The 27386-nt window shown below is 45.5% G+C and overlaps 1 protein-coding gene across 1 annotated transcript in view; it reads right to left on the bottom strand.

Moving 5' to 3' along the window:
* PAPPA (pappalysin 1) overlaps nt 1-27386 on the bottom strand; it is a 221626-nt gene that overhangs the window by 173936 nt on the left and 20304 nt on the right. Inside the window, exon 2 of the mRNA XM_044992846.1 lies at nt 14557-15625. Coding sequence (XP_044848781.1) covers nt 14557-15625 — 1069 coding nt within the window. The remainder of the gene's footprint in view (nt 1-14556; nt 15626-27386) is intronic.

The following is a 27386-nucleotide window of genomic DNA, read 5'->3' as shown; positions in this document are numbered from 1 at the left end:
CTTATGAAAGATGGGATAATGCGCCTACATGTCATGGATAACTGTAGGAAACTGTACGCACATACTTCATGTCAGCCCTCAGACATGACAGTTGAAAATTACCCCTTTCCGCACCAAGGAACTTATATGCAAATGACCTGCCTTAATCTTTTACAAATGCAGACTTCTATTAAAGAGAGAGTACAACAATCAAATAGTTTCTCCGTTGGTGAATAGCATTATGAGAGAGGAGAACCACATCACTCTAATTTTCATCTACAGGGTAACAGTTCCATGCCACACTAATGGGAAATATGGGAATGTGTATGAATGGAAAAGCGTATGGTAGACCGACTCATGGCTATCCCCCGCAGTCTAGCTGTTATCCTTGTCATGACATGTGCCAGTTGTATTATAGTACAACTTGGTTGCCATATACCAACCACGTATCAAGTGTGTCATGGTGATTCCCTTTACAGGCTAAGCTTTAAAATGCCACTAAATGACAACCTCCTGTCTTCCACAGAACCTAAGCTTTTGGTGACCGTAAATCTGACTTTTGATGGTCCAAGCAAAAAGTTTTATAAGGTCATTCCTTGGCCTATCATAGAATCATAGAAGATTAGGATTGGAAGAGACCTCAGGAGGTCATCTAGTCCAACCCCCTGCTCAAAGCAGGACCAACACCAACTAAATAATCCCAGCCAAGGCTTTGTCAAGCCAGGCCTTAAAAACCTCAAAGGCTGGAGATTCCACCACCTCCACAGGTAACCCATTCCAGTGCTTCACCACCCTCCGAGTGAAATAGTGAAATATACTACATTAGATCCCCAATTTTATAAAACCGGAACTTACAACACTCACTTTAATCTGAAATGCCTTCATGTCCCCCTCAGAGACAGAATGGATTCTCTCAATTTTACAATCTCAGTTTAATAAAATCTTGAAAACTTTGTAAAACTGGTATCCCACTGTATAACATTTTGGGGGAGAAAATTATCTGAGACATTCCATTTGGAGGTGTTTGGTTTTTTAAATTAACTGTTGCAACAGGGTATACTAGCTTAAAAATTAACCTGCTTCAGATAATATGAATCTCAGGGAGGTAGGCTGATACTCTGTGCACATTCAAGTCAAAGAGATCTAAAGGGTTAAGTCTATGTTTGCTAGAAAACATGGGACTTGGAAGCAAAAATCCACATGTAAATCTAGCCCCAGCAACAGATTTATCAGATGAAACCTGAACATATGAAAGGGGTATCGGAAACCTGGAACTCTCAGCCTCTAGACAGATCCAACTGGCATACAGGGAATGATTCAAAATGTCCAGAGAGCCTCCGGCAAACTGGGAGATACAGCCACTGCATCTGCCTGACAGGAGCATTTTGCGTTATGTTTGGTGCAGTCTGCTGCTTTGTACTGGCTGCCCTCCTGGCTACTGTCTTCCCCACCCCAGAAATCACTTCTAATGGGAGTCTTTTTATTGATGTCAGTGGGCTTTGGATCAGGACCTTGGTGAAAGCCCATGCTTTGGAATCCCCGCCTGGATGGAAAGGAAACCATTCACGTGCAGCGTTCTGTATTTTTTCAGTGAAAACGGTGAAATGAACATTTAGGAATGTGAAGTAAAGGGGAAGTCTGCTCTAGACAAAGGGGCTAATCCTGCATGGTGCTGAGTGCCTACTAACAGCTGATGAGCATCTTCAACTGTCACCAAAGTCAGTGGGAGTTGAGAGTGCCCTGCACCTCACAGAATGAGGCCCTAACGGTAAACAAGTTCTACGTGCAGATGAAATAAAAACCTTTCACCCAAAATCCTGAGCCAAAACCTAACTTGAGCTTCCTTGACATTACAAAAAGGCCATGTAACTTTCTCCTTTACTTTTTCTCAGGTTTTCCTACACCTCTCCACTGCAGGTTCCTGGTGGGATTGAAAGCAGAAACCTGGCATATTGCAAGGAAAGATGTTCTAGCAGTATTGCAAGCCTCAAGGGAAACAGGAAGCCCTGGAGTTTTCAGGAGTTTTCCTTTAAGTTTTCCAGACCAGTTTGGAGACCGAGACAGTTCGGATAAGTTTCCCAACTTTGTGGTGCTTTGCTGAAACAAACTAAGCTCTGGCTCTGTTGAGGGCCACCCTCATGTGTTATACAATATATTACATTTCTTTCTTTATTCTGAATTGTTGACAAATAATCTGTCTCTGTCTCATTTCTATTTCACACAAAAAATCCAATATAAGGGAAGCTTTTCAAAGGGACAATGGAGAGTGAGACACTAATTTCCCTTTGAAAGTCAGAGGGAGTTGGGCACATTTCTTGTGTGTCTTTGGAAAGCAAAATGTATGAGGAGTTGGAATAACAGGTCTATTTCCTGATGGACATTGCATCTTTATCAGTAGCCAACCACTCTCTAAAATAGGTATTAAATTGGCACCTTTGTCTCCTTCTGCTCCTTGCTTAATAACCAATCCTTCCTGTTACACCTGTAAACGTGACTGTGTGGCCTTAAAGCTCACACAATCTTATCAGGAAAATCATAGCGGGGAAAAAAAATTCTAGTCTTCTAGTTCATACAATATTAACGCACAATTTTCCACATATGTCTTCCAGTCTAAATTTAAATGTCTCAAGGGGTGGAGAGTCCAATGCTTCCCTTGGGCAATTATTCCACAGTCTAATAAGTCCCCCAAAAGTTGACATTTTCTACCCATGTTTTTGTTAACTTTTTTCTCACTACAATTTTGTTCAAAAGGAGACAATTGAGAAATAAATCCATAAGGTCAGACCAGGTTATTAGCAAAGGAAAAGAAATGCTATTGCAGTGCAAGGAACAGATTCAACCCTTTTCTCAGCGTTGTTCATTTGACTTTATCTTTTGGTATAATTTCAACACTGATTTTTTCCTGGCATGAATCCCATAGGTTCCCTGCTTCACTCCCCACCTCACCCCCCTGAACCTCCCCACGCTTTTCAGTGCTGGGTAGTTCTATGTTTTGGTAAATTCCTTCTATTAATAGTCGCCCTCTGTGGCTATAAAAAATCCCTCAGTAGTCAAACGCCAACCCTTGCTCACTAACAGCTGTGGATGTCTGAATGCACACAAGACCCGACATCACCCAGAGGAGCCCCTTCTTGGCTCCACGTCAGAGCAAACTGATTAAATAAGGTCGTTGCCAACTTGAGAAAACGGAAAAGGAGGCCCCCCATAACAGAGGAGGGAGGGAGAGAGACTGACTCCTTCGCTAGACTGAGGAAATAGGAGGGTATTTCCATTTGCTCACCGGCTTTTTCACTTAGCAACCCCCTTCTTCCCCCCCCCCAACTTCAATAAACTCTTGAGTCCCAGAAATAGAGACAGAACAAAGAGCTGTTCAGAGATAGAGTCGAAGGTGGTAGGTAGAGTTGCAGCTGCAGGTTTTAAAGTCTAATCTAAGTTTTTGTTTGGTTGGTTTAACTGAATTAAACATTTCTGCTACTCCAGTCCTATTACTGGTCCTGGGATAACCCTATGGAGAGTTAAACCTGTCAGCTGTGGTCAGCGTTAATAGCCAATGGTGAAAACACAAATGATGATGCTGATTAGGCAGAACAAGACTCGGGGAATTAAAAAACAAAAACCATCCATCTGCATCCTGTAAAGGTGATGAAAGAGCTTTTATCCATCAGAAAGGAAAGAGTTTGGCTTCTCAGAAGGTAAAGGGAATTTCCCATATTCTCGGCATTTCTAAGGTATTTCCCTAAATGTAGGTTCTGCTAGAAGTGACGAGATGCCTTAGCTATGTGTTTGACTAACAAAGTTCCTATGCTATGTTCACTGTCCTTTACCCAGACTCTCACTCTGATGTTTGCATGAACCCCAAATCTCAAAGGAAAACATCAGGAATTGCTGAGATTCGACTAGTTCCATGTCAAATCCATGTGAAATCACAAGTGTCTCAAGATGTTGAGGTGAAACAATAGGTCTAACATGTTCATTTGAAACTAGCCCCAGATTCTCATATCTTATAACAAACCTGACCCGAATTTCAGGTCAGTTACAAAACCAGTAGCCAGGCAACTAAGGAAAATTTTCAGATTTCTCTATGAATACTTCACTCTGGTGAATTCTAGCTACACAGCTGATGGGAGTGGATTTTTAAAAATGTATTCAGTACTGGGGAGAAGTGCTGAAGTTACAGCTCCAGGAGACCGAAGTCCTCTGTTTACTCACACAACAGGGACACACACAGGAAGCACTGGTGCAAGGTTCCCCTATCAGTGTAACTCAATCCTGACCTGCAGGACCCATCTCTAGGGGTCAGAAGGGAGCTCACTCTCCAAAGCCTTTCTAGTCCAAGGTCTCTTTGCTGACACGTAACCAAGTGGGCCAATTTGTGCCAGCCGCGAAGGTGGTTTTCACACCTGACTATTGGCAACTAGACTGAGATATTCCAACTCATTTCGCTCAGCTGTCAGTCAGTAATGATCACCAATCAGCTCCAGGATTTAAATCAGTCATTTAAAGGTTCCGTGTCCCATTACATACCTCCTGAGCCATCAAAGTCCCCTGTAAAATAACTGCTCTGAACTTTCTTTCTCTTAGGTGTCTACTGGGACTGGAGGAGCTACTGGAGCCCATTAGCCCAATGAGAAAAGAATTTTGCTTAGTCCAGTTTCTCCAAATAGTTTCACTGAGATCAGATTGGGCCCAAAGAAACTGATCTAATCTCAGTGGAGTCCCCCTAGCTGTCATTAATTAGAAGGAAAAGGAAATTAAAAATGAAAAACTACAAAAGGAAATTAAAAATGAAAAACTACAATAGGGAAAAATTAAGCACTCGCTTCCAACTTGCACATACCAGGGAATTCAGAGTTGAAGGTTAAACTCCACCCTCAGAGCACCTCTGCTGTTCCCTCTCTTGCAGACTTCTCAAGAAACGAACTGAACACACGTGTTAGAATACATAGGCACCATGCATTAAATATGGAGTTTCAGCTTTCACTCTGAATTTCCTGACTTTTAAGACATTTATTAGATGGTTATGTCCCTAAAATGGCACGTGTTACATGGAGTTTCTCCAACACCGCTGCCATTAACCCTTTTGGAAGCTCTGAATTGTCTGTTTATCCATCCATTATTAATGAACCCGGAACTACTTTCATGCAAACCTTTCTTAATTTAAGGTGTTATGTGTTAAAATAGGATCCAAATGAAATCATCGCAATTGAGTTTCACTAAGAATTTGGGGGTTCATACAAACCAAAAACCCAGAAGGTGTAAACTTGCTTAGATCAAAACTGAAGGAAAAGATTCTTATAAACCCCTGTCAAACAAGAATTCTGAATTTTGTGCAGACCTATATGAGCCTATGAATCTACGAAGTGCATACTCTCATGCATCTCTTGGTGCATTGAGCAAACTGAAATGCTAATGACAAGGTTAGTCTCTATTTCAGGTCTGACCATCCCACAGCAGTGGGACTGGATCCTAAACATCACACTTCTCATTAGATCCGGCACTACAGTGACTGTTACAAGCATCATAAATTATTTTTATAATACATCTGTAATAAGCACATGTTATAAACACTGCAACAGCCCTGCGCTGCACAGGGATAATGCCATCTCATAACAGCCCTTAAAGACTTGTTACAAGGCTTTGTGTCACCGGCCTTCATGATAGCATTACAGGAGCCATTACTGTCAAATGCATCAAAAAGCACTTCCAGATTTTTTTATAGGCATTTCAGTGGGTGCTATCATGACATATGGCCTATTGGGGAGACATCACATGCACTTTAAAGATGATCTCAACTAATAAATATGTGCTTTCTCCACAGAATGTAATACCTGTGGAAGGACCATGTATGTCTCAATATCTGATGCCATGTATTTCTGTTTGTGCATGTTAGACTGCAGCAGATGCCCAGCCATTGTTTCTGAGCAGGAAAAAAGGCCCCTACCTTTTGTCTTCTGATCTGTTTTATATTTTTATTACTAGAGTAAAAAGCTCTTAAAGGGCATTTTCCCAAAAGCAGTGTTTCTGTTGTACACGCAGGGGGCCAGGTTCTTTAGCTAGGGATGGAGAGCACGCAGCAAAGGTTGTACCTGAAGGGGTGGGGCCAATGGTGAATGATAGTTGTGGTAATGGGGTGGCTGCTTCCAGAGAGGCCCCTTGTGGCATGGGGTAGCCCTGCAGCATCCCTGCCTCTGTTTCTGTCTCCTCAGAAATGTCACAGAGGTTCTTCTTGTAGCCAGTAACACCCTGGCTTGGGCTGGTTTAGTATCATAAACAGTTCCAAAATAAAGTCCTCAAAGCCCCAGGGAAAAGTTCTCATTTTACGGTTTATATAGTCATCTTTCACCACTCTTCATCAAGCCCCTCCCGGACCTTCCTGCCCAGAGCCTTCCCTGCCTTGGCAAGTCACTCCCAGTCTTACTTCAGCTGGAATCTTTTCTCCCAGGGCGTCTTGGGGTCTCCTGCAGGAGCCTTCTTGCTTTCTGCAGCCCTCTTGTCCCCACTCCTGGGGCTTTCTGCCTGGAATCTCTCCTTAGGCCTCTTCCTGAAATTAATCACTGAGACCCGACCGTCTTCATTTTCCCAGCCTGGGGAAGAAAGTTCCTTGAAAAGACCCAGCCAGCCTGTGACAGCTGGGCCCTCCCCTGGTTCTGGTGCCACTGTGAGCCGGGGGAAAGAAATGCAGCACACACGTGGCGTGAACAGCGTGACGGTTTGCTAACATTTTAATGCCATAGACTTCCAAAGGGGCCTGGCTGTAAGGAATGCGGTTTTGTAACCCACTTGCGGTTTCCAAAGGACTTGATTGGGGACTCCATGAGCTTCGCAAATACTAAATATGAATCCCACATGGTAGCAGACTCCTCTGCTGAGGGAAAGGTGTTGGAAAAGTCTTTAAAGAACCAGTTAACACTTAAACTAATTCAAATAATACAAACAACCCCCCCCCTCCGAAAAAGCCTTCTAACACACAAAACCAAACCCTACAGAAATCATGGCGCTAATGTGTTGTAATAGGTTGTATAGAATCAGTTAACCGTAGCGTGGGAGACTCATGTACAGGCTGGCACTTTGCTGAAATTGCAACTAAATAACCTTCAGGGATGCCACAGATAAGTCAGTTTCCTTTAAGTGTAGCAAATAACACAGATTTGCAGAAATGGGGGGAGGAGGCTCTAAACCAAGTCACCTATTACCTACCCTCAAGGTGAAATGTTTCCGCTTTTGTCTATAATATTTTATGACTTCAGGTTTCCTTGACTTACTCTTACAGAGCAAGAGAGGTCAGGCCTGGGATAAGAGATCCAGGGATAAGGGCAGGTGATACAGTGGAGGTTGAAAGAATTGTAATAGGTTGGCATATCAATGTTGTTTGGGCCACCCTGGTGCAACCAGAAGAGCTTTCACCCTGTTTGGGTCTTGTGTATTATTCCGAGTACAGTAGTAATGGTATGCGTGAGAAAGTCCCTGCTCCAATCTGTTAGAAATTCTTTGTCTCTACTAGATCTGGAGCAGAAGTGATGACTCTTGATGCTCTCCTTGGTGGCAAACACATCTACTGAGGGAGTTCACCATCTGAAGAAAGGTGCCGAGTCCCTGAGTCCTTCAATAATCATTTATGTTGGTCTTGATTCAGTCTGCTTGAGAATTCTCCACTCTTGGTAGCTGCAGAGCTATTCGGTGTATTCAATGGGGAATGCACTGCACCCAAAACTTTACCGCTTCCTGACACAACATGGGGGAACGAGCTCCACCTGGTTTGTTTACATCATGCCTTGCGGCGGCGTTGTCAGTTAGTATCTGTACTGTGTTCACCAAGAGGGAGGGCAGGAAGGACTGCAATGCCCGATGTGTCACTCAGCGTTCCAGAATACTGAGGGATAGTCTGGATCCCTGGTCACTGTACAGACCCGGAGTTGAATGCGGACTCCGCAGCCATGGCTGGAGAGTTCCACAGTGACTGCAGCTGTTGGAACTGAAGGACTGAATGAAATTCCTGCTTTTCACTGTCTCCTCTCATCACAAAAGATTCTTTAACAGCTCTGGTGGGATAGCCCATTGGTCTTGAAGCTGTCCACATTTGGAGTGTGTGCATTCAAAGTAGCCAGTGTTGCAGAGGTCTCCTATGAAGTTTCCCATGAAGGATGACATATGGAAGAAGCTATGAGGTGCTTCCTACAGTCTAGTTCAATAGCACACCTATAAATATCAGCCACCAGATACAGAAACACATTACATTTTATAAACACCCTAAGTGCAGATGATAAGCCAATGGGGAAGAATTCTGCATTTTAGATGCTGATTCTGTAGGCGGAATCTCAGATATTTTTTGGGTGACTGCCTGATGCCTATGTTAACGTGAGGATCTTTGAGGTCAAGAGTTGCATACCAGTCTCCTTGGGATATGGGGGGAATTATGCTCCACCAGGAAAGTGTCCCAAACTTAAAGGTTCTGAGTCGCCTTAGTTTAGGGCTGGGCAGAGACTGTCTCCTTTTTCGGGAGTCAGGAAGTAACTTGAATAGAAGCCCCTTCCCTTCAGTTCTCGAGGGACTTCCTCTCTGGAGCCCTTTGCCAAGAATTAGTTGATTTCTCCCTGTAGAGTTGCAGTGTGAGAAGCATCCCCGAGGAGGGGTAAGACAGAGAATAGGGAGGTAAGCCACAGTCTACTCCATTATACAGCAATATGATGTGATTCGCATCCAGTTTGATAGACTGCACAATACGGTCTCCAGAGGGAGAGATGGAGGAGGCAGTAGACGAAGGATAGGGTATGCAGAACACTGGAACCTGACTCTTGACTTTGATATTAAACCTGCAGCCTCCAGGCTGATGGAGCAGGCTGGTTTACAGAGCTCGGATAGGTCATTCTTGTCTTTGCTGTTTGGCAGAATGGGAGGTCTGCTGGCACTTTCAGTACTGTGCATAAGCATGAATGGATGCTGACAAGCCAGGCCTATGGTATCTGTTGCACATCATGGCTTTCCACCTAAAATGGCAGCGAAGTGTATGAGTCCAAGAGAGCTTGCAGTCACTCTGGTGGCTTTGAGTTTCACCTGTCTTTTCACTGAAAAGACTTTTGCCATCAAGGAGAAGATTTTCATCCGTCCATGAGATTCTGCGATGAGGCCTGATGGGCAAAGCTATCAGTACCTGCATACAGTGATTCTGGGGCCACTGTACTAGGACAAGACTCTGATACACCATATGCCACATGTAGGGCGTGATGTGCAGGGATTCTAGAAATCTATTTGCCATGCGAAAATGGGGGGGGGCACAGAATTTGCATTTGTACAGAGAATCTTTCATTTTTACATCTTGTGAAAAAAATATATATAGTAAAACCCCGTTTATCTGAGCCTCCATTATCTTGCTCTCAGTATTAACTGAACCACCAGCTGTCTGGCACAGACAGCAGCGGAGCTCTGTCAGCTCCAAGCAGCTGGTGGTTCGGGTTAATACAGAAAGCCAGATAATGGAGGCTCAGATAAATGAGGTTCTATATATCAATAAAACATTGCGTTAAACTGATGCCTATATATATTGTGGCTAGGGAAACTAAAGTTCAGTGTTTCATTTTAACCGTGGAGAAACATGGATTTTTATTTTTTTTAATCAGAGAATTTTGGTTTTTTTTATCACGGAGAATTAGGATCCCATCCCTGGTGATGTTCTATGATTTTTACTCAGCAGCCAGATCCTTTGCTGAAGGATAGGAGTTATGGTTTCCCAGAAGTCGTACTGGTAGCGTGCCATCACTGCATGGTAACTAATGATGTGCACATCCAAAGAGCCGAGAAATATGTCTTCCTGTCAAGTGCACCTTTCCTGTCTCTAAGGGCTGAATGGGTGGATTCAGCATCTCTTGACTCTTCCAGGGCCGCAGCAACAACCAATGAGTTAAACCAGTGATTGGATGCTGAACAAAACATATGAAGTATTGTGATGGGACTGGGAACATCCTCTCCCCTTGTTGTGAAACTGTTGGAGAAGAAGACTGTGACAGGCAGATTTTCGTGGCTGGGTCAATCAAATCCCTGTGTAGGGGTAGTGATATCCTATCATTGGTTTCCGTTGCAGAACATCAAAGAGAAGGATGGATGCTTCAGTTGGTATGGCACCAGAGTCCACTTGTAGCGTATAAGCTATTCTGGTCAGCAGCTCCTGGAACTGATGAAACTTGCTCAGAGGGGACACCTCTAAGGGAGTAGTATTGTCATCTGGTGATACGCCGTCCCTTGGGACACCCCCCATTTGTACGTTGTCATCATCATAAAGGAGTCCTCTGTCATTGTCTCCACTGCTATCTGCAGGTGCTGTGGAGTGTTGGCTCTTTGGTGGAGAAGTCTGTAGTTAGGCACCAACTCTGTGGGTGCTCCGGGGCTGGAGCACCTGCAGAAAAAATATAGTGGGTGCTCAGCACTCACCGGCAGCCCCATGGATCAGCTCCTCCCCATCCCAGCCAGCGCCTCCAACCCGCCGCAGATCAGCTGTTTAGCGGCATGCAGGATGTGTTGGGGGAGGAGGAGTGAGGGAAAGAGCGAGGGTGGTGTGTGCTCAGGGGAGGGGGCGGAACGGGGCAGAGTTGGGGTGGGAAGAGGTGGGGTGGGGGTATGGGCTTGGGGGAAGAGGTGGAGTGGGGGCAGGGCCTGGGGCATAGCGGGGGGTCGATACCCCCGGTAACTCATAAAGACGGCACCTAGGAGTCTGTATGAGTGCTGGAAGGGAAGGATGGGGAGCCAGTGACAACACTAGTGCTGGAATTGGCACCAGTGACACAATAGATGCAGCAGGGCCCGTGACTGAAAGGGCAGTGCTGAAGGATTCGAGGACCCTGCCAAAGGTGCCAGAAGGAGAACCCAAGGAACCTGTAGCAGAGTTGGAGGCCAGGGCCATGGCAGCCTTGTTGGTTCAGGCTGAGCGATGTCTATTACTATTATTATTTGTATTACCACCCTCAGCACTTCTTGTAACATGGGACATAACAATTCTACGGGGCGATGGAAGGAATGCATCAAGCCTGAGAGGACCAGTCACGGAATATCCCTTAGGATGAAAGGAGCTGGCTCAGTCTCCTCCCAGTGGGGACTGAAAGGAGCTGTTCAGTGGCATGCAGGAGGTGCTGGGAGAGAGGGGGAGGAGCGGGGGCAGGAAGAGGCGGGGAGGGGTGGAATGAGGTGGGGCGGGAAGAGGCGGGGTGGAGGCAGAATGGGGGCAGGAAGAGGCAGGGCAGGGGTGGAGTCTTGGAGGAAAAGGTGGAGTGGGGGTGGGGTCTGGGGTTGAGCAGTGGTCAAGCACCCCCTGGGATCTAGGGAAGTTAGTGTCTCTGCTGGGGGTGCTAGGATCCTATATGGCAGTGGATTGTCCAGTATAGGCGACATTGAGGTTGGGTGGGGAATATAAATCAGCAAAATGTGGAGACCCTATGGTGCTGAGGAAGACTAAGAAGCCGAGACCTCCTCTCGACACACTGCCGAGGAATCATCATGTGACTGGCACCTTTTCCTTTTCTCCTGGGAGCCCTCCGAGGAGTCAGAGTTCTGTTTCCCTTTCCTCAGCGTCTTAGCTGATGTTGAGCTTTGACAGGAGTCAAAGCAGAGGATGTAGCGGACAAAGAGATGTCCTCAGCAACAGGTGATGAGACCTCCAGCAGCGGGACTGAGGACTCAGAAACGCCATTCGTGGTGCCCAAAGTGGTAGGCGTGGGTGCAGAATGGGTACGGTCAGTCCTGACTGAATCTCTGACTTTGGAGCCATGGTGATGGAACCTTTCTCAAATTGGGTACCAAGGGGGTTGAGGCGTCACCCATTCCATTGACGAGGGCTTCAGTGCCAGGGTGACTTATTGCCAATTGTATTGTTAGCCTGAACCCCTGATGCCAAGGCCTGTACCACAAGACTCTCAATGATCAAGTATGCCTGTAGCCCCAAATGGTTGGTTTTGATGCGGTCGGAGCGAGAATGCCCAACAGGTGGAGCGCTGTGATGAGGTGTGAGCCTTTCCTGGGCACATCCAACTCTCCCATTGGATTCTGGATAGACATTTACACAGGTGAGGTTTCTCAAAGACTTTCTTAGCCGCGCTGCTGGCCATCAATGAGACTGTTGCAACCCCAAGGCAGTACCGAGGCCACATTATGTTTTCTCTCTTTTTGATGATCTAAGCTAAAGGATTGTGTTTCTCAGTTGTGGGAGGGGCTATGTGCATCTGCAAAGAAGATCCAACACAAGGAGGTTCCTTGTGCTTATCGCTGTGGAGGAGAAGTACCTTGGGCAGTTGGGGGCTGCACGCTCCTAAATACACTGGGACCCCAAAGTCACTAGGGGGCGTTCATACAGCTGCAAAGGCCACAGCTTTGGTAGATGTTCCGTGAGCACCATGCCAGAGGGCACCAAATCCACAAATGACAATGCACAGAGGTACCCAAAGAAGAATAAACAGTTGCACGTGAAAAACCAGTGTGTAGAAATGCCTGTTTTGTCCATGTAACTGCATATTTTGCAAATGACATTTGACTTACTTGAACTTCCACACGCACATTTTTTGCACACAACTTCGGGCAGGCAGTTTGGAAAATTTGGCCCTGAAAGTTTCTGAATGTTAAGGAACAGTCTTAAATATGTCATGTGATTTTAAATTAAATAATGCATAATAATAATAATACTCAGCTTTTATATAGTACTTTCATAGAATCATAGAATCTCAGGGTTGGAAGGGACCTCAGGAGGTCATCTAGTCCAACCCCCTGCTGCATTAGTTGATCTCAAAGTAATTTACAAAAGAGTTAAGTATCTTTATCCCTATTTTACAGATGAAGAAACTGAGTCAGGCTTTTCTTGTTTGATTGTATTTAAAAGGTTTGTGCATGTTTGTTATGTTGGATACAGTAAAATTGTTAAAATGGCTCTGTCAGGTTAAAAACCACATTTAAAAAATTATCTTAGCTATGTTATTACTAAAGCCATGGGTTATGAAAACTGAAGATTTAAAAAAAATCCAATTTCCATTTCTCTACTGATGGTGTTTGTTTAGCTGCATTTTTCTCTGACTAGACAATGAAAGTAGATTGGTCAGTTTCCTTCTTTTATAATTGGTATTTAATCCATTTCACGGTCTGACTCTCCTGCACTATCACAAGGATGCAGTGTTTGAGCCGAGCTGCAAAGGAATATTTATTTGGTTATTTTTGAAAAGATCCATTGGATTATATAAACAAAATTGAAGAAGCATTTCTCAGATGTTTTGTAAATTTGGGCTGACAGTGTCCTTTTAAAACTTCTCTCTGCTAAAAATATTAAGGAGATGGCTTGAGCCAACACAATGTAGGGAATTCTCTCTCAGCTGACATTTTCCTTCTTAATCTGCTCTGCTGTGGCTGGGAACACAGGGTGTTCTAAGCACTGTGTCATTTTTTTCCCCCATAACCCTATAAGCTTCAACTCTAAGCCATAACAATGTGTGCGAAGGACAGAATTTCACCCTTACCTTCTATTTGATGTAGGTTTAAAACAGACCATAATAACTTTAAACCATAGGGTGAGGGTTGTTTTGTTTTTTTAAATATACAAGGGTCTGATTCTACTCTCACATATGCTGGTGTAAATCAGGAGCAACTCCACTGAAGTCACTGGAGTTAAACTGATGTCAAAGCAGCAAAAGTGATTTGAGATTGAGACCCCGGTACAAAATAAACAATTATATTTATGTACACATGTAGACCCTTTCATCCAAGCATCTCAGACTGCTTTATGAATTTTATGTAATTAGCCCACACAGCTCCCCTGTCAGGAAGAGAAGGGGTACTTTCCCCATTTTTCAGTTGTGTAAACTGAGGCACTTAAATTACTTGCTCAAAGACACAAAGCTCATAACAGAAGCTAGAAGTCCTGATACTCATAAGAACGGCCATCCTGGGTCAGACCAAAGGTCCAGCTACCCCAGTATCCTGTCTTGTGACAGTGGTCAATGCCAGATGCTTCAGAGTGAATGAAAAGAACAGGTAATCATCAAGTGATCCAACCCCTGCCCCCATACTCAGGCCCCTCCTCTCTATAATCGCTTAATGACATTCCCTCCTTATGCGTGCACAAAGAAAGCTGCATTGACATAACATTAAAGGGCCCTGAATAAACTGTCTACTCTTTAAAGAAGTCCCAGTAAACTGAGATCTGCCTAAAGGTATTTAAATCGCTTTCACCCCAGAGCCTCTTCCCTCACCAAATGCGACCTTCCTATGGTTTTGACTCCCACACTCTGAGGGCTTGTGGCTAAAATCAGCTATTCAGCACTCTAACATACAACTTGTGGATTTCCCCAAGTTGGCCGTTTGAATCTTTGACAATCTGTAGTGAGAGGGTAAATTTGGAATCAGTGGCAAGGCAGGTCTGAGGACTTGTGCTGAGGCAGGTGTGCGCCAATTACACACACACACACATACACACACACACACACACACACACACAAAAGAAAAAATACAAGAGAAGCAATAAATATGAAGGAATGGACAGCTGGCAGGACTGCCATTAGTCTGATGTTCACAGGTATTATTATAAATACCTCATTTGTTTAAGAAGTTGCCTACCTGTAAGGAGAATCTGGTTCAAAACATGTCTTGGTTACATCAGTTATCTCCGGGTTACAGCATTCCCCACCATCAAAGTTGTACCTCTCATAGTTACAATCCATGTCGCACACGCCATTCTGCTTCTTCTTATGGAACAGGGCGTGACGCACGTGCCGGCAGTCCCCTCCATCATACCCAGTCAGCGTGTGGTTGCACTCGGGGTCACAGTTCTCGTCTCCGATCTTGCTGATGTCGCAGTTAGCCAGGATGAGGCGGCGGCGGAGGGACGAGTTCCTCACGTCCAGGACTTCCAGCTCCCAGGTGATGTTGTAGCGGCTGAAGGCCTCATTCAGCTGCTGGTGCTGGAACTCGATCTGCTGTCGGCTGACGGTGGGGTTCTGGTACACGTCGTCATAGAGGTTCACCACTCGGTAGCGCACCACCTTGTTGTGGCGGAAGCGGGGGAGCTTGTTGTAGCTGGCGATCACCTCCACGTTGTCGCAGACTGTCTGCCCGCAAAGAGGAGGGTCCAGACTGGTATCCAACAAGTAGCCATGGTGATAGTTGAATTCGATCTGAGGACTGCTGCCATCCTTCATGGGAGACCAGGTGTTTTTCACATTCAGTAAACTCTCCTGAAGAACTAGCTGAGGTAGAGGGGTGTCTAGTTCATGAATCACCTGGCCCATGTCAAACAAGATCTCCTTCTGGGACCGGGCCGTCCTCCAGAGATTGAAGTGTTCTATGTAACCCCGATAGTTCTGATTCAGGGCATTTCCTCCAATCATGAGCACTTTACACTTCAAGGTCAGAAGGCTGAAGATGGTGCCCACCTGCTCCCCACTCGTGGCCACCTGGGCTCCGTTCACATAGAGTTTCATCAGGTGCCCATCGTATGTGGCAGCCAGATGCACCCACTGGTTGGGAAGATAGCTGCGATGAGTGGCAATGGTGGTGACTTTGCGAGCACGGTCCGTCTTCAGCGAGAAGAAATAGCGGGGGTCTCTATTCCCCTGGTCACTGACGGTGTTAATCCCCAGGACCCATCCTCGGTCACGGGAGGTGTAAGAACATTTGTCATATAATCCTATGGGCCCCCAAAAAAGAAATAGGAATAAATAAGGGTGACAACAGATTATTTCATGTATTTACTTTTCTTGACATTAAAAATATAGAGGTATTAAGAGGGTTGGGGTAGACCAATGGTGTTAAACCATCTGGTGGCCAGGTGGCCATACAAGAGAACTTAGCGTCAAAGGTCAAGGACTGTCAGAGGCATGCAGTGTGAATTGGACCAAAGACCAGAACTGTTTTGTAATTTCACCGCAGTGGAGAGCTGGTCTGTGTAGTCTCATTAACTTCATTTGAGCCATAAATTTGACCTCATTGGTTTAAAGCAAGTAGAGTCTCATGAAACGTCCTTGATTGCTAATTCTCTCTCCCTCTCTGCCTCCCCTGCCCCCGGTCCGTTCTCTCCCTGAAACCAGGAGGAACATCCCCTGAATGCAAAGCTTAGCAGGAGAAATGAATATGAGAGTCAATCCTAATACAGCAGGAGAAATGCTAAATGGATGGGATTTCCATAGGAACCTAAGGGCTAAATGACCAAATCCTACTGAGATTGATTTGGGTGCCTAACTTCCACAGGCTCCTTTTAAAATCCCAGCCAATGAAAACTGGTGAGAGAAACATATACACACTTACATTGAATCTGATGAACAAGTTGTATTCCAGATCCCTCACACATCCAAAGATGTGTATCCATTTACTGCACCACAACAGAACCGATACTAATGATCTCTCTCATACACTCCATAGCCAGGCTTCTACTCACCTACATGCAAAGTGCTCTCTGGTTCACTGTGTGTCCAAACAGCCCACTTTAAATGTATAAATGGAAGGGAGGAAGGAATGAAAAGCGAAAGCATGTTCTAGAACAGAGGTGGGCAAACTACGGCCCGCAGGCCACATCCGGCCCGTGGGACCCTCCTGCCCAACCCGTGAGCTCCCGACCAGGGAGGCTAGCCCCCGGCCCCTCCCCTGCTGTACCCCGCAGACTGAGCTCGCCATGCCACCAGCGCTCAGGGCAGTGGGGCTGCGAGCTCCTGCCAGGCAGTGCGGCTGCGAGAGCCGCCAGCCTGTCCTGGTGCTCTAGACTGCGCAGCAGTGTGGCTGGCTCCGGCCGGGTGGCATGGCTGCCAGTCCTGGTGCTCTGAGCACCGTGGTAAGGGGGCGGGAAGCGGAGGGGTTGGATAAGGGGCAGGGAGTTCCGGGGGGCAGTCAGGACACAGAGAGCAGGGGGCGGTTGGATGTGGCAGAGGTTTTGGGGGGTGGTCAGGGGATGGGAAACAGGGAGGATTGGATAGGCGGTGGGGTCCTGGGGGGGCGGCTAGGGGCGGGGGGTCCCAGGAGGGGGCAGTCAGGGGACAAGGAGCAGGGGGGGTTGGATGGGTTGAAGGTTCTGAGGGGGGCGGGAAGTAGGAGGGGGTGGATAGGCGGCGGGGGCCAGGCTGTTTGGGGAGGCACAGCCTTTCCTACCCAGCCCTCCATACAGTTTTGGAACCCTGATGTTGCCCTCAGGCCAAAAAGTTTGCCCACCACAGCTCTAAAAGTCAGAGGACTGAAGCAGTCCCCCACCCAGGGTTACAGGGAGCGGTGGGGGGAATAGAGGTATGGAGAAAATCACTTTCCAGGGTGGGAGAGAGAGCACTCTGGGGGTTAGAGATCTTAGTCACAATCATAGAGTCACAGAGTTTAAGGACAGACGGGACCACCAGATCGTCTAGTTTGACCTCCTGCATGTCACATGCCACCAACACCACCCAGCCACTCACACTAAACCCAACAAGGGAAATGAGACCAAAGTATTACAACCCACAGGAGATGCGACTATGATGTGCCACGGGCAGAGAATAGGAGAATAGGAGAATAGGTGCCGAGGTGCACCAGTGCCCCAAGGCCCCCACAATGGCAGGGAAATAACTCAGATAATCCTGGCAAGTGGCAGGCACCCACACATTGAAGAGGAAGGTGTAAAAAAACAACCAAGCTCACTGCCAATCTGACCTGGGAGAAAATTCCATTCCAACCCCACACATGGCGATCAGTTAGACCTTGAGCATGTGAACAAGGACCAGGCAGCCAAGTACCTGCGAGAGCGTATGCTCAGTGCCACCTCAGAACCCTGGCCCACCCCATCTTAGGGAAAACCCTTCCCCAGTTTCAGATACAGGGACAGAGGCAGATAAAGGAATACAGGTTTCCTCTTCTCAGCTCTTAATAGTAGACAGCTTGACTGAAAAGAGGTAAGGACTTCAGTACCAAATGGCATTCTAGCCCTAATGCATAAAACCAATCTCTTTCCCACCCTCTGCCACCAAAAGGCCTGACTGGAAATCATAAATCTTTGACAGCTCTATCTCCATGAAAAGACTAAATATCCCTCTACCTCACCTCTGCACCCTAACCCTCCCAGCACCACCACCACCAAACGTCGTCTTTTGCTTCTGACTCTGAACAAGTTGCTCAACAGCCATCTGTTAACAATCACTCATTAACAGTGTGGTCTTGTCTAATATCAACAGAGCAAAGGTTACGGGAGCATTCACTGTATTTTTCCCTCCCCCCACTTCTATCACCCACCTTTTCGCTGCCCCCTCCCAATCCTCTGATGGGAAGGTTGAAAATTTTTCAACAGGCCTTTTTTTCTGCACAGTTATTTTGCCAGGGGCTCTAAGCTCCCCCTTTTCCTGTTTCCTTTGGAAGAGAGATCCCAGGGTTAGGAAGGTAATGTGTTTATTCATCTGTAGGGCGCACTCGGTTCAAAACCTTTACAAGACCAGCTTCAAGCTTATACTGCCACTTCTGATCATGAGAGGGAGAGAGGGAGGGAGAAAGAAGGGAGAAGGAAAACAAGTAGGTTTAAAAATGACATTTTCCAGTCAGGCTAAGGTGAATGTTTACCCAGGAAATGAATACTATCACATTCAAAGCTGCCAATAATGTTTTGATGTCAGGGGTCCCAGCTTGCTTTATTTCTTTACTATATATATATGTGTGTGTGTGTGTATGTGTACACACGCGTGTGTATATATATACACACATACACATTCATTTTCAGATGTGCCCTCTCTTCTGCACTTTCTTTTAATGTACTAAGTGAAATGTTACTTCCAATGGAAGTACCATGTAATGGTGTTGGGTAAGTAATACTGTAGTGAATGATGGGAACATTGGAAAGACAAGTTTCATCCACATAAGGAGAAGTTCTTGGGACTAGAAAGCTACAATGTATCCCCCATCCCCACTCCAGTATGGGATAGAGGGGGCCCTGAGGTGCGTATTGGTATGGAAAGTTCCCCTCCCAGACCGGGGGACACCTGGGGGTTAGAGAGGTGCAAGACACACCTTTCTGATAGTAAGATACAAACTTATATGGGTGCTTGCTAGAGGAACAGTTAAGAAGTTGCACATAACAATACAGTCTCCGTATCTGCCAAGGCTGAAAACTGGGGCACAAAAAACCATTAACACAGAAACCTTAAAATGCTGTGGGATTTAGTGTAAATGTCTGTTTCTGTAGCCTTGGTTTTTATTTCTGAGAGAGAAAATTTTCACTAACTAAAGTGCAAGGATATCAAATCTTAGCAACTTTGGATCTCAGATGAGTGATGTCCCTCGAAATGAGGGAGATTTGAGAGGAAAGTTAGAATGGTCTCTTCTTGACCATAATAAGCCATCCTCCTCTTGCTCTTGGGCACTGCATGGGGCTAGCAACCGACCTCAGTGGAACAGATGGAGCTGCTGCAGGAATATTACAGAAACGTAGCAAACCTTCTCCTTCCTTTGTGCGATTAACTCTGATGTGATACAATGTGGCTTGAGTTTGGCTCAAACAGCTGCTATCGATTCAAGATTTATAGCCAACAGAGGACACATAAGTAGTGACAATGGGGACACCAATGAACCAGCCTGTGAGATGGAACAGTTTAATAATCTGATTCCTTATGTTCTCTGGTTTAGGGCCAAGGCCAATCAGTCAACCCAAATGACCATATCTCTCATGCAATATTCCTTTTGCAAGCATTTACCATCGCAGGTATCCAACCACAGCTACAAGGGTAGAGTTCCTGTTCCATTCCAAGACAGACTAGCTTTATGGAAGTACCAAATATCTGTGTGTTGTTTATTTTTAAGGGAGAGAGAAAACAGGGGAAAGGAGAGGAAAACCCTACAATAGCTGTAATTAACCAAACTGTGCCATTCCTTCACATCCATCTGTTTGTATGTTACATCCGCATCCCCTACCTCCATCTGCTTGTATCTTCAGCTTATACATCTTTTCAGGTAGGGGACTGTCTGTCTCTTTTCCTGTGTTTGTCCAATGCCCAACACAATGTGGCCCTAATCCCAGTTGGGGTCTATGAGCTCTATCAAAATATAAATATGTATCACTCCCACTAATAACAACAAAGGAAAGGGCTCTGGAATAGGGGGATGTGAAATAATTGACAGACATGCGGAAAACTTCAAAATCTGAGGTTTTCACAGTTTCTTTTGATTTTGTAAACTGAGTCCATCGGCGTGAGTTATTGCTTAGAAATAATGTAAAGCATTTTGAGCAAAAAGCGCCCCTTTGTATCGCCAAAATCAAGCCTGTTTTTCAGCAAACTGACTGAAATTTAAATTTGATAAATGTGGTTCGGATGATCAACTTTCACATAATTTATACTCGTATTGTTACTATTATTCATTATTTGTATTGTGGTTGAGCCTAGGAGATCTAGACATGGGCCACAACCCCACCGTGCCAGGCACTGTAGAAATACAGGCAAAGGGCCACTAAGGCCCCTTCCCATTGCTCTAGTACAGTAGATTTTCACCCACTTTTAAGCCCTTTCAAGAGCGTAAAGGGGCCTCAGAGTACAGGAAAATCAGGCCAATGATGCTGCAGATGATGCAGTGCAATACCAGAATTTGACAAACACGTCTTGAAAAGCAAAGTTTCTCAGCCATGAAATGGTGGGAGATAAAACCAACACCCCTCCTCCCCCCATGCAAAACAGGTGCACAATTTTCACATTACAGTTCTAACTCATTTTGGCCTGCCTTGAGTTGCTAGAAAGGGATGGATGGCACTTTAGTTGAGATGAGCACTGCCAGCGTTGTCAACTCACAAGTCTCATGATATCTGTTGCTTTCTCAAAGCCCCAGCTCCTGGGGTCAGGGGATTAGGTCAGAATCTCAGCTTTCATTTATGAAGAAAAAAGTAAGTTTTAGCCCTTGTGTTTGCAGAGAAAAGCTTGAAAATGTAAACCCTAATGACTCAGAACCCAGCAAGCACATAAAAATAACCAGAAGTCTATTTTTTTTGTTAAATCTCATGATTTTTAAGCCAAACTCATGATGTTTGGAGTCTTACCCATGTTTGCTACAGTATACTTCTGCTCAACATAACTGATCCCTGCCAGGAGGCCATGCACGAGGCCTACATATCACTTAAGTCCCACTTTGTTTTAAGGGACAGAAATGGTTCATTATCTTTGTGTGGGCCCTTTGCATAGGGGAGAATTTTGCACTGTGCATATAATATATGACATCGGTTCCTGAACTTTTGTAAGAAAGGTCACTGGGGGAACATTCTGCCTTGGATGGTTAAGACACAACAAATCCTGCATCTCGGCAGGGGGTTAGACTAGATGACCCTTGTGGTCCCTTCTAACCCTGTGATTCTAAGAGTCATTGCTGTTACCAAGCACAAGATGCTGAGGCTGTAGCAGATGGTCATCAGGAACGGCTACCGAGAGGCCGGGACACACAGCTAGAAGCTCTCTGTGCCAAAGTTATAGGTAGCCTTCTCAGTGGGCAGCGTTCAGCAGAAAGGGAGCGAAAGTAACCTGTGCAAACTGCTGCAATCCATTTTCAAATGATCAATAACAAACTTCAGGCCTCCTTCCATCCCTTCAGCACTATTTCTTGTATCTTGCTACCTACAGTTTCCTGGTAACCAACCCAGCCGGTGAACTAGCTAAGGTTTGAAATCTTTACTTCAAAGCAGGTTTCTCACTGTACTGAGCAAGGGGGGATGGGAGCTTGGGGTGGCATTTTTGGGGCAGGGGGGTTGACTTTGAACCCACCAGGTGTGCTGTCGAGTCCACAGCAGCCTTGAAAAGAAGTGGGCGGGGAGGAAATAATACCTTGCACTTCTGGAAGTTGGCCATGCCTGCTTTGCTGGGAGAATACAACCAGAGGTGACAGGACTCCGTTATGAAAGGGGAATTTAGGTCAACAATCAAAGCTGCAGTCAGAGGCCCAAGAAGAGGGAGCTGAAGGTTGGGGCTGGCTTTTTCCCCTAGCATGCTTTAATCGTTTAGTATCAAAGCCACAGAGGAATGCTTGACAGAGCAAATATTCTACAGGAACCTATAGAAAGCTTTTATCTGTCCAGAGGAAAATAATTAAAACAGACAGATTTGGGTTAAGTATCCCCATGCTCCATACTATTGGCTAAGTCAGGGAAGATCCACTGGAGCAGCTTCTCGAGTTCTGCATTGGATATTTCATGGTACAATGTTGAACCCAATATTCTTTTATGAAGGGGAGAAATAATCTCTCCCTTCCGTCCCAGCCTCCACACACTTTCCTCCAGAACAGTTAAATAATTCAAACTCCAAGGTACTTAAGAAAACAACTCCATCTATACCATTTCCGATACTGCCAAGCAGCCTCTGGGGCACTCCCAGGGGCAAGCATTGGCTCAAGCAAAGCACCTAAGAATTGTGCAGGTGGCAGCTTCCTGCTCAGGCCAGGAACAAGTACTTATTTTTCTGCTGCTCACTGCCTCGCTGAATTCACATCGGAGATTTGTCATTCACCTCACAAACAATGCTCTAGGATTTGATTTAGGTCCAGGATAGGCAGACAGCTCTATCTTTATAGACGTTCATGTTTTACACAAGCGGCCAGGTCTGCTGCTGGCATACGTGGTGACCTCAACGCAGCTATGTCAGTTTAGACCAGCTGAGGATTTGGTCCTTGGTTCTCTGCGATATTGAGGTCTTTACAGTATCTGCCAGCAGGCATGAGCTCTAGGTGAATTTCCCTTGTGCTGCTTTATGTTTAGATTGTCCCATATGCTTGACATGATGCCTTGTAGTATCAGAGTGGGGGGGCACGAACGGCACGTCTAAATATGAGAAATAGACATTTGCAGTGGCTGATCAGTTATGAACTTTATAAAAGTCCCGGCTTTGCGATAACTAAATCATTTGTGTTGTAACACAGCAGCTACTGGCCTGAACCTTGGAGCCCCAAGAATGTGAGTGATACATCACTGAGCCCCCTTGTGACAATAAACCTCCTACCGAATGATGTGGTGGGGTAGGGACAGAGATAAGGTACTGTCTTATGAAGAGTAAGAACTCAAAGCACACAGCAAGATCTGACAGCACAGAGGAGCAGGGGCGGCTCTAGACATTTCGCCGCCCCAAGCACGGCGGCATGCCGCGGGGGGCGCTCTGCCGGTTGCCGGTCCCGCGGCTCTGGTGGACCTCCCGCAGGCGTGCCTGAGGAGGGTCCGCTGGTCCCGCGGCTTCGGTGGAGCCGTGGGACCAGCGGACCCTCCACAGGCATGCCAGACTGGCAGAGCACCCCCCGCGGCATGCCGCTTCAAGCACGCGCTTGGCGTGCTGGGGCCTGGAGCCGCCCCTGCAGAGGAGTGTGCTTCAGTCAGCACTTTAACAGCATCATTTCTCTAATGGGTACCTCTTTTTTAAAGGGCTTCATTGTTTAGAGTATCAATATAAAGGAGTGCTGCTTGGGGGGTGTGGCTCCTTACCTAAATCTCCCTAAGCATTTCACAATTGCGGCAGGATCTGTGGAGAGCGGTGCTCAGTTAACAAATTGTAGCTGTTCACGATCCAGATTCCTCAAAGAGACAATGGCGCAATAAACACCAAACAGCTGCTGTGGTAGTGACTTGATTTTTTTCTATGCTTACACAAAACCTAAATGATATAGGCCACATTTGGGCGGATTCTCGGACGACAGCAAAAGCCACATCCACGACACAGTTTTTATCTCCACCTCCCAGCCCCCAACCGGATTTCAGATCTCTGCTCCAAAGCACAGGGGAGCTGGAACATTTTTTTAAAAGTCTCAAGGATTTGTAACATGGGCAAATCAACTTATTTTACCCTAGTCTCATTGGAAATGGCTAAAAATGATAAAGGGTTAGAAAACCTGACTTATGAGGAAAGACAAAACCTGAGCATGTTTTTTCTTGAGAAAACAAGACTGCGGGGAGGAGGCGGGGGGGCTGATAGTCTTCAAATATGTTAAGGGCTGTTATAAAGAGGATGGTGATCAACTGTTCTCCATCTCCAGGAAAGACTGGAGCACAAATAATCAGCTTCATCTGCAGTAAGGGAGATTTAGGTTAGATATTAGGAAAACCTTTCTAACTATAAGGGTAGGTAAGCGCTGGAATAGGTTATCTAGGGAGGTTGTGGAATCCCCATCACTGGAGGTTTTCAAGAATAAACATCCATCAGGGACGGTCTAGGTTTACTTGGTCCTGCCTCAAGCAGGTGGCTAGACTAAATGACCTCTTGAGGTCCCTACCAGCCCTACATTTCTATGATTCTATTATTCTAAATAATTTTGGCTAAAATTCTCAAAATGAATTCAGCCTCAGCAGAAAACATCCACCATGGAAAATTTCTGCCTAGAGGGTTAACATTTGGCAAAGTTATAAGGAACTGAAAAGAGTCTTATAAAGGGAAGTGCTGAGCAAACTTAAAAAAGCTACCTAACTATGAGGGTCGAGCCTCCTGTGGAGATGAAACAGTATGTGATCATGTAATTAAAGACTCTCATAATGCATATGCACATGGGGGCAGAGTTAAGATCGCATAGGCAACCTTAATTCTGGAATTTCCTAAATTTTGCATGCTTGCCTTTGCAACCTTAATAATGTTTTAACACCTTTTTTTCCCCATGTAATAAATATATATGGCTAAATCCTGAGTTTCTTCCTCAAGTTTTCCTCAGGCAGGACTCCAATAGGAGCTTACCAGAGGAAGGCCGTCAGGATCTAGTCCACCAATAACAGACCTGTGTTTGATATTTATGAAAGGCTGCTGTTCTATAAATATAGAAAATGAGCTGAGGGACTCTCAAGACGTCCGAGTTTGGCTCAATTCGAGTACAGCACCCACAGGTTTGGATGCTCATCCAAGCTAGCTGAACTTCTAACTGGGTCAGCAAAACCTGGCTAGGAATCAAGAGTGAAGAAGGTTTTCTATTGGGCTTCCAGAACTTTCTGTTTCCAACAAACCAGTTTTGCTGGAAGAACAGATTTTCTCCTGGGGTTTCATCATTTCTGCTTGCAGCCATTGTTATAATCAGGGAGCAGAGAGTCCCACTGCAGAAATGAAACATTCTATTCTATATCCAGCTCTTTCTAACCTCAAAATATTTCTTTTGAATTTCAAATTTGAGTGAATTATGGGCAAAGGACCTCAACAGTTCCTATTTTACCTCACATAGTCTCTAACAGAAATTCAGTAGTAACATTCCATTGACTTTAAGGGGATACATATCCAGGGTCACATACACAAAGATATACACACATACACAAGCAAGCAAGGAGCACACACAATAAGGAGAGGGATATGCACAGGGATGTATCACACGCACACACTAACCGATTTACATATACACCCATGGAGGGACATATACACCCAGGCACACGCAAGGATTTAAAAAAATATTTGCATACGCACACATAAGAATCCACACACATGAACATCTCTGCTCCCACAGCTCTGATCTCCCTCCGTCTTAGACCGAAACATTGATTAACCTTCAAAGGTCTATAGGAAAATAATGTAACTTTGTTCATGCTAACCCAGGGGCACCTCCTTCTCCATTCTGAGGGCTAACGCTAGGCAGCAAGCTCTGTACAGAAGCTGTATCGCAATTCTAGTGTAATCTAAATAATAAAGGCCTCGATAGTTCTGGGCTTATATTAGACAACATGGAAAGTTGGCCCATACATTGGGTCAAGAGAGGTCGGGGAACCTCAAAGTAGATCAGACTGCCAGAGAGTCCCCAAAGGAAACGTCCTGCTGGAGGGATTATGGAGTATATCTGTCACTGGACAAGTGCACGCAACGCCCATCAGCTGACCGGCAGTTCAAAAATGCGATTTCATTTCATAAACCCGAATCAGCTCCTGTGCCTGATGTGCTACGGAAGCAAATCAGCAGCAGCACTGGCCAAGCTAGTAGCTGAACAGGAAAAGTGCCAGACGTTCTGCCCTGAAAGAGCGTTCTTGCTGGCCAAGACTGCAGGGCCACAAGGTGGGGGATGTATACAAGTGAGTCTGGCTGCGATGCAGTCAAAATACATGGTGGAGAGTGGTGGGGGGGAACAGAACTTGTTTTGCTCTTCAGAACTCCCTTTCAACTGACCTTTACAAGGGCTCCGCGGGCAGCCCTGGAACCAGCGGTGCGGCGGCTGCTCCCAGCTGCAGAGGGGATGGCTTTTACACCCCTGCACAAAAGGAAGCCTGGGGGTGGGGGTGAAGAACAAAGAAGGAAACACTAGCAGCTCCTAAACTAAATGCGAGGATCAGGATGGGGGCAAGTGGGGACAGGGGGAGGGGACAACCTTGCAACCACTCCTTCTGGGACCTGACAAATGGCTAAAAAGGTCTCCATTTAAAAAAAATAAATCTTCCATCAGTGCTAACCAGGACATCCAGCTGGGAGACTGTAAAACAATCCCATCAGTGTTAACCTGGAATCTCATTGGTAATTTAGGGGCATTTCCATGTGAAATGGGCATGAGGATACATAGGTCAGATTATGAACTGATGTAAATCTGTGTAGCTTCACTGAAGTCAATGGATTTACACCACCTGAAGTTCTGGCCCTCTGTGGGAAGCTACAATCCTAATCTAGAGCTAAATATTATTTTTCATCGTTTTTTGCCTAGCTATAGATGCTAGAGAGGCAATATACAAACTTTAAACTAAACTTTTTAGGTCTGATTCACACAGAAGGACACAATAACCACTCTGCAGACAGAACGGGATTGATTGTGCCCGTTTCCTGCTGCCACTCTTGAAAAGCCATCCTGCCCTTTTCTAATCAGGATTATTTCATGACTCAAATTCTCCCCTCTTCACACATGAGCGCCAAACCCATGCGCCAAACCACAGAGACACTCCTGCTTTCTAGGAAACATCCTTCTGAGAAAAAAATGCCTCTTTCAAGTGATCTAACTGCTATAGTATATGTTCTTCATAGGATGTAGTTTCCATATATTAACTGGAAGAATGTAGTTTATAAACCAGATTTTCAGTTTGGTATTAATCCAGTCTGATATTTTTGGGTGTCATTTTCCTCCTGCAAATAACTGACCCGGTAATTTTGCACACGTTATGAACTTTGAGCACAATTAAGTAATTTGCCGACTTGATTTGCAAACTTAAATGTTTAACTTCCAACAGTTATGCCTGCAATTTATTACAAATGCAAAATGTGTGCACAGATATTTGCAGAGGGCAAAAATACACTTGCAAAGGTGATGGCTACTGCTGAAAATCTGACCTTTAATTCTTAGCGGGCAAGATGGGGAAGTGATGGCCAAACCTCCAGAAGGTCAGAATGCTAGTTTGGTTGTGCACAAGCCTCTGCAAAGTAGCTGGCCCTCATGACTTTCCAAGATTGGGACAAAAATGTTTTGAGTACAAGCTTCCTTGGAAGATTTCTGGCAGTTCTTGTGTTTGATTGGGCAGCGGGAAATATAATTTGTCCAAACCTTCTTACGCTATTTTAACC

Source organism: Mauremys mutica, chromosome 18 (assembly GCF_020497125.1).
Source record: "Mauremys mutica isolate MM-2020 ecotype Southern chromosome 18, ASM2049712v1, whole genome shotgun sequence".
NCBI lineage: Eukaryota > Metazoa > Chordata > Testudines > Geoemydidae > Mauremys > Mauremys mutica.
This window is presented reverse-complemented; position numbering and strand designations above follow the sequence as displayed.